Raw genomic sequence first — 8,485 nt, 5'->3', positions numbered from 1 at the left:
CACCAATTTACATGATGTCAAACAAGCGATAGTGCTGCAGACTCTGGAGAGGCACTGGTGAGGAACTGTGTACTACTGGACTCAGATGTCCGGTTGCTCGTAGTGTCCAAGGAGACGTTGCCTCTCCCTGCTCAGACTGCGCAGAATGTTCTCCTGCTTGTGCAACTTGAAGAGCTTGGCAAGCGAGAAACAAACCAGGATGGTGTATACAATCCAGCCACACCACAGACCAAACTGTAAAGAGGAAACAAGCAGGATGTTTGACGAAAATGAAAAATTCACCAATTTTACAAAAATACACTAGATGATTTTTACAGCAGTAACAAGTGAAGCCACTCATTTATGAACAGTATCATATGAAAATCTGTCATTAATTCATAAACACATAGGATTATATACATATCAGCAGAAGAAATTGATGTGCTCCATACACAGCTTTCCTCAGTATGCAATTCTATTTATCTTCTCCTTTTTTTTCCTTTTCAAATCATGGTCTCATAGTATCTGTTGGTGTGAGTTGCAGAAATAATGTTTAATATGTATAAGGTAATGTATACAAATACATATGATTTTCATACACTACATGATTTGACATATTTACTATGGCAAATATGAGACTGCATAAATCATATGGCTCATTTCAAATGAGGTCCAAAAATATCATAAGCTGCTTTAATTGTAGATATCACATACACATGGTCACAGCCATGAGAAAAAAAAAAAATGTCCAGTGCCTATTACGTTTCTGCTGTAGTAAATCACTAATTGCCAGCATTGTAATGTTCTGTTGGAACTGTTCCAGCAACCATTGCTACTTAAATTAAACATGCAAGCCCTGTTTGATGTGGTACCCACCTGATGATGGCAAAACAAACACCACAAAATGATTTGGCAAAAAGCATTGTAAGACTAGATCACACATACCCCGTTTACAGTGCGAGGCTCGGCCGCGGCTTGGCCCAGCCCCGCTTCAGTGTAAACGCGCAAAAGGCCAAATACGAGGCCAAAATTGGCCTCGCATTTGGCCTCGCTCTGGAGGTGGTCTCGGCCACGGCCGGGCTACGGCCGAGCCGCGGCCGAGCCCGGCCTTTTCTCGGTGTAAACGCAAACTGGGCCAAATGCGCGGCCAATTTTAGTCTGGCTTCCAAACCCTCTGCCCTTACTATTTCGTTATTCAGGATATCAACCCCCTCAACGTCGAAAACTAGTATAGTTGAAGGTGGTTTTGTCCTGAAAAGGATTTTTCCTTCGGCACAGGCCTTTGCCCGAACGGCGACTTCGTCGCCACGGAATCCAGTTGGCAAAGAGTCTGAAAACCAGACTATACCAAATTGCGTTTGTTTACAAGCAGAGCGCCACTACGACAAAATATTGAAAGGTTTGAATTAAAAGCGTGGCTGAGCCCGGCAGTGTTAACGGACAAAATTGCGGGGCTCGGCCCCGCAATTGAGGCTGGGCTCGGCCGCGGCTCCACCCAGTCCCGCACTGTAAACGGGGTCTTAGAGAAGGATAGCATACAAGAATGGTGTACAAGATCACCTTTGCAACACCCCAGTCAATGTTGAATCCTTTCGGATCAATGCTTTTGTCAGCAAAGAAATTCACTGCATAGCCAGCAAACTCGCAGCTGTTGAAAAAACCAAAGGAAATACAAACACAGACTGTACTCGTACATTTGCAGGAAACACCCAACTTGCAGAATTGACAGTAAGACTGAATTCAAATGTGATATATTCTAATTAACAAACAAGAGAGTTCTTCTTCTTTTTTTCTTCTTACAATACAATGTTGCTTCATTCCTGAAGATTATGCACTGCATGTGCATGTATGAGCACCATACCCGAAAAATGACATTACCGTCTTTGCCTAATTTGCATGTTGTGAGTTGTGAGTGATATCACCATTTCATGACAACATCATTAAAAACTACACGACAACATATTTTCCTTACGTTAAGGCTGTAGTTAATTCTACCAACCTTTATTGTTTTGTTTGTTTGATGTAGTAATTCATTTCATCAAGGTCAACTAAAGTACACCAGAAACAAAACTAGAGGCATCTCAATGAATATACCTCAACAAACTATGCCAAATATTACCCAGATGCAACCTGTGCCTGGAATAATATGTGCTATTATGAATTTGCTTTTGTTTAAAAAAATGTTTAAAAAAATGTAAAAGAAAAAAAAATCTATGACTCACTGTAATTTACCATGTTCTAAATTATGACAAAATGTCATTTGCATTAATGTATTGATGGCCACTGCAATATCCTCTAAATTTGTAGTCTCATTTATTATCCTCACAAATAACATACCGGGTACCTGTACCACTACAAAGACAAACAATGTACATGTAGCATAGAAAAATACACAAATGAAGACCCTTCATGCTTCTGGCACTAATTCATTGCAGAGGGAAAGTGAAGCAAAAATCTAAAATTGTAGTTGCATTTAGCCACAATCTCATTCATTTATTTATTCATTTATTCAGTATTCTTTACCCAGGGTAGCCCCATCAGTGGTTTATACACTGCTATTCTTGGGGGCCCCACAACAGAATAATAAAGTACAATAGATACAACATACACAACGTAACAAATCAAGGACATCCCGCTATACATCGCAATATCAAAACAATATCAATGCTTTAAATGCAAAATAAATCTTTGATGATATTCATGATACACAAATTCACATTATTTGAAACAGGATGATACCCTTGCATAATAAAGGGATATCAAAATGACAGAATTTCCAACTCAGATCACAATTAATTTTCTTCAGAGATGTTGATAACATTATACTCCACAAGTGGTGAATAAAACTGTGACTTATTCATGATTTCTGACAAATGTTCGTGTGTCACTAGCATGGCTTACCAGGCAACAACAGCAGGCAAGATAACCAGCCACAAACAATGTACTGTACATGTACTCACATTTCACCCGTTTGCTCTTTAATCCTGTGACACCACATATTGTAGCCATCTGTGACTGTAATGGCTGAAGCCAGAAGCATGACCGACATCAGCATCGTGAATAGCCCTGTGATGCATGTCATGAGGAATGAACTGTGGAAGCAAGTCGTTCAAGAAAAAGTTCAATTGAACTCACAAAACAGCACTTGATATTGACACTCACATGGACACTTAAAGGCAGCCGATCGCCATCCCTAATGGTACGTAAACTCCGAACGACCGAAGTTTGTGTAATGCTACCACTGAAACAAGTTTTAGTGTATGTGTGTGCGTGTGTGTGTACGCATCATACACAAACATTGTCACCGCGAGCTGCGGTGATTGGAGGAGAGAGGCCAGAAGACGCGTGGCTCTTTTGGCCTCTCTTCATGCGCATGCGCACTGAGAGTGTGCGTCCATTCGGAAGCTCTCGTGGCTCGCTGGGACAGCCATTTTGGGTTATGAGATAAGCACAGGGAGCTCTCTTGTAGCCTACCGTATTTTCGCTGACCCATTGAGCCAGCGCTATTCTCATTCGGGGGTCACTACATTTGATAACAGAATGGGGGAGGCAGCGTGTTGCGTTCGTCTCCGTGCCGCACAAACCACTCGCCACGACTGAGTGTCTTTAAATATTGATTTAGTTATAACAGTAAATGACTGTCAACAGACAGGGCAATACCAGAATCAATTTTAGATAATGAAAAAGGGAAAATTTTCAGTGTAGAAATTTCTGAGGAAACAGGGCAAAAATACATGCATGCAAATCTTTTGCTTGTTAATATGTAATACTGCTTTATGTTTTGATTTTGCAGAACTAAAAACATGTGAAATTCATCTTACCCAGCCAAGTGCAAAAAATATAATTTTTATATATTTAGTATCCAGAGAGTCATGGCAATACAAGCATTAATAACACAACATCAATGAGGGCATCTCAACTGTTAGCCCGACCAGACGCTGTAAGTACGCTGTGCGAATACAGCGTCTGACAGGCGAGGCATGCAGCTTCAAAGTGAGGAACCTCAACACAACTAAAATACTTATGAAAAATTATACTTTTATTCTACAAAGAATACGTTACTCACGCTAAATGCATGCTTGTATTACAGAAGAATTGTTCACCACATCGGGTCCATAGAGAGCCCTTGCGATAAGTCCGTGGAACAAAAAAATGACAATTTCAGGCGCAATTCTTGACCGTCCGGGGTTTATCATTGCAGAATTCAAAATGGCGCCTTCATGCTCCAAAGCAAGCGCGGCGTATGCGTTGAGAACGTACTGTATTACAGAACCTATATCGTATTGCGTAGGGCCTACTGCCTAACGTCGTCTGCTGCGGAGAGATCTTATGCATGCGTGCGCTGCTTGAGTGTAGCAGCATGGTCGATAGCATACAGCTCTATGGGGCATTCACATCACGTATACGTATGTGTATTCAAATTGGCCTGGCGTGAAAGACAATGTACCGTTTGGACATGCTGGATATAATCATCAATTTCGGTAAGTTTCATAACGTAAATTTGAATACTGATAGCATAGATATAGAGTCTTATTATTGAAGATTGTGTTAGATGAGTTTGAGGTGACAAAAATGATCTTAAGTATCAAAATTGAAAGCGATCGGAATCCGATTACAGAGCTCTCTTCGTGGTTGGTGGTCCCGCCTGTACAGCCCTGTCACGACGTACCTACGTACAGCGACTGGGCTGTGTATAGTTACTCAACTATGTGCAATGTCATATTAAAACACAAACCTGTCTGTTCCATTGACGGCGTGAATGGAAAGACGAATGGCCTGCCACAAGGATATCCCCATCAACCACACACCAACAAAGATGGCGAAGCCACACTGGCTCCCATCAGACCAGTTATCTATAATGTACGTGTCTGTTGTGGTGTTCTTGATTCCGTAGGAGAAGAGGATGCAATGTCCGTTGAATTTGCTCTGGCTGGCTGCTATCGGTGGGAAGATGAAGAGGGAAAAGATGACACCAAAGACGTATCCTGTTATCTGCGACAGGAGGATCAAATTGCCCATTCCCATTGTGGTGGTTAACGTGTTGCCTTCCCCCTTTCTCTCAACTGGTGTCAAGTATCCTCAAGGAAGCCAAGTGTCAGTGGTGCCCAAAGGTGGAGTTCAGAGGTTAATTTCCCGCTATTCACATCCTGTAGGCATAAATGATACAAATTCACAAATGTTACAGATGCAGATGAGAACATTGTATAAGCAGGGCGCAAATGTTCATGGTTATCAGACTTATTACCATACACTTTGGTCTGCTATTAAATTTGAATTTATATGATTGCAAGCTTTAAGTTGCTTAGAATTTGACAGGGATTATACAGCCATCAAATTATCTTAAATGCTAAAAACTAAGAGCTGATGTGGATGCAGCTTTGGTGACAAAGGAAGGTGAAGTGTTAGTTCCTTGGTAGGCCTACATGTAGATAGGTATTCCATTTAGTCAAGAAATCTGACGTGGCTCTTGATATATAACTTGCATACATTGTACATGTTTGGCTTTCTGGCCTTGAACTAGCAATACTCTTTATCAAATGATCAATCAATCCATGTTTCAAGATTGCATCATTGCTGGTGACCAAGTGACAATAGACTCATTTATGTTGTGGATCACATTATTTGCACCTACAAACTATACAAAAATCAATATGATTGCTCTGAATGATTTCTAGACTAATAGTAGAGTAATAGATTAAATTCTGCATCCATCAAACTCAAAGGGAAGGACATCAGTGACATAGACGTATGTTTTCAAAAAAACTTTAATGTTTTGAGTTTGTTTGGTTTTAGAATACATACGTCTACTCACATTGCATAATAATAATACATTTATTGTGTAATCAATTTCTAGAAGTCAAGTCCCAGATCGGGATTAAAAAAAACAAAAAAAACCAAAAAAAACCAATGTGTTATCTCAGCGAGAGGTCATTCTTAAAAGCTTAAATTCCATTTCAGAACCCAGCTTGCTGCCACCTTCCATAGGCCCAACAATACATGTTAACAGTTAGATAGTTCCAATTCAAAGTCTACAAAGCTACACTAAACCTAAACTTAAAGAGAGCGATTTATTCCATTGATTGAATGAATGATTATTCTCAATCATGCAGTGCATACTAAAATATACTTCGTACTGAGTAGTTTGAGATTCATATCATACATGTACCTGTCCCAGAAGAAAACAAAAGATAACCAGGTATCTATGTATTCTATTAGAAGTTGTCAAAATGCCTAATTATTGTTAAACAATCACACACAGTATTTTTATTTACCCTCAGAATTCTGGCGACATCAGACCCACCTCACAGTATGCCTACTCAGCTCAGTCTCAAGAGTCGGAGCGCGCACGTCTCGATCACCGACAGACAACCCGAACGAACACGAACCCCGATATCTGTTTACAACAGCGATTTGTTTGTAGTCAGTCAACAAAACTAGACAAATATCCGACGAACGGACGAACGTGTGTCCACTTTTACCACTAAGTTTTACTCATGACAACAACTCCATTCAATTGTTTTCCCAAGTTCATCATCTAGCTAGCTCGGCGTAGTAGGCATGCAACATCAGGCAGGCGCAGGCTTCTTCGTGGGGAAAGTGATCATGTGATCACGCCCACCACCACCACTAGTAATACACCACACAGTTGCGTAGCTAGCCCAGCCACTCATCCTGACGAGCTAGCAATGCAGCTAGCACATAACCCGGTTCACCTCGGGGGCTGAACAACTCGACCCCGAGACAATACGAACCGAACCCTGAACAGCTCGACTGGGCCCTGTTGATCGCAATGACAGGGCTAAATTTGATGTTTCTTATAGAAGACGTATACTTAGCGGTATAGTTTACTTGACTTTAATCCAACGATGATGTAGGACAATGCCTGTTCATTTATCTAAGCTTGTCAAACATAGAGTGTGTGAACAGACAGAGGTGTTCAAGAAAATACAGTATACAGCTACTAAATAGCAGCCTACAGAGTGGTTCAACAGACAAGATCATGATTTTTCAGTGGACCAGGATGAGGACTTAATTCTTGAAACTATATGTATACAGACATTGCTGAGATGACATATTCAGCTAAAGGAAACGTTTGTTTTAATTGCATGATTGTGTTTTAGATTAGATGAGTAATGTAAGAAAAACATTTGGCCGAATTTCTTGTTGTTCTTATTGTTACTATTGCGAACACATGAACTCCAACCCTATATGGTATAGGCTTATAGCTATCGTAAGTTTAGGGTTTCTAAAAGATGACGACGAACCGTCACATGAATCGTATGTAGGCCTAGATAGATCTTTATCTAATCCTCTTTGTCATTTCTATAAATATACTAGTAGTTAGCCCCACCAGACGCCGTCGCGTTTTTACAGCGACTGGGCTCATAAAAAAGTAGTGGGATCATTTTAGCAATTGGCATCTTCGCTACGGTCACAACTTCTCATCCACAGGTCTGGAGCGCCACTGATCCCGATCCCGCACTTCAACAAAACGTAGCTCTGTTGTTGTTATTGTTATTTCTATTTCAAAGACGCGTGTAGGCCTACACTCACATTTTTTTTTTTATTCAAATAGATAAGAAAACTTCCACGCTGCATAATCACCCAGCATTATCATCGCCGCAATTTTGGAGATTCTGAGCAGACTGTCGATTATCAATTTATCACACATGGACAGTTTTTAAACTCTGCCAGTAGGGGAATATACGGTGGGCGAGGTTATGTTTCCGATATGTTTGGTTTGTCAATCTGTCTGTCTGTTCCGGTGTACAAAATTACTTGAAAACGGATGAACGAATTTTTATTTGCAGTGTCTTTATAATGAGGTGATATATAAGACCAAAATTTTGGGGGTCACGAGGTCAAAGGTCAAGCTATATAAAATATAGAATAAACTTAAAGGGATGGTATGGTTTTGGTTGAGATGGGGCTTCAGGTTTTCATCTCTTTTGGTGAGAGAATGAGAAATTTAGTCTTACGAAATATGAAAGAGTAATAAAAGGTGGGACCCACCTTTTATTTGGATCGCTTTGTTTTACTTTGCTTTTGATATCTCAGCCTTTTCAAAATCAATTTTCATTAGGACTTTGAATTCCTCTTAGATTGGTATGTTCAGTAACATTTCATTAGTGGTTTATGAAATTATCTCGAAAAAAAAATGAGGGGAATCCGGTCAAAATGATATATGAAGTTAGTCTGATAAAAGAAAGAGTGAAATCTTACGTGTTCAACGGTAAAAATTTGACTGAAATTGGATGAAAAATAAGGAAGTTATGACATTTTGAAGTTTGTCTAATTTCTGCAAAACAGATATACAGTGGATATGGATATGCAGATGAGTGAGCTATACCATGTCATAACCTCACAATTTTCCATTGACTGCATGTGTAGTGTGTTTCCCCCCCCCCCCAAAAAAAAAATAATAAAATAAAAAAATACGAAAATTCAATGTTTCTGCATGTCATTGAAGTCTGAAACATGATGTTATTCCTGGTTGAATAACTTC

At 40.0% G+C, this 8,485-nt stretch overlaps 1 protein-coding gene across 2 annotated transcripts; it reads right to left on the bottom strand.

The window, feature by feature from the left end:
• LOC139714148 (transmembrane protein 179-like) lies at positions 1-6,609 on the bottom strand. Of its 2 annotated transcripts, none has more exons than XM_071625865.1 (5): positions 6,252-6,609; positions 4,715-5,126; positions 2,940-3,071; positions 1,540-1,627; positions 1-234 (listed from the first exon to the last, which is right to left on the bottom strand). In XM_071625865.1, exons 2-5 carry the CDS (start codon positions 5,002-5,004, stop codon positions 82-84), a joined length of 663 nt encoding a protein of 220 aa, XP_071481966.1. In that variant the 5' UTR covers positions 5,005-5,126; positions 6,252-6,609; the 3' UTR covers positions 1-81. The 2 variants fall into 2 exon arrangements, with proteins under 2 accessions (XP_071481966.1, XP_071481967.1); XM_071625866.1 differs by having other exon boundaries at positions 6,281-6,609.
• Between the last annotated feature and the right edge of the window lie 1,876 nt (positions 6,610-8,485).

This window comes from Diadema antillarum, unplaced genomic scaffold (genome assembly GCF_040938485.1).
Source record: "Diadema antillarum isolate AM-2024a unplaced genomic scaffold, OU_Dant_1.0 seq00002176_RagTag, whole genome shotgun sequence".
Lineage (NCBI taxonomy): Eukaryota > Metazoa > Echinodermata > Echinoidea > Diadematoida > Diadematidae > Diadema > Diadema antillarum.
Note: the sequence above shows the minus strand (reverse complement) of the source record. Positions and strands in the feature narration are given on the sequence as shown.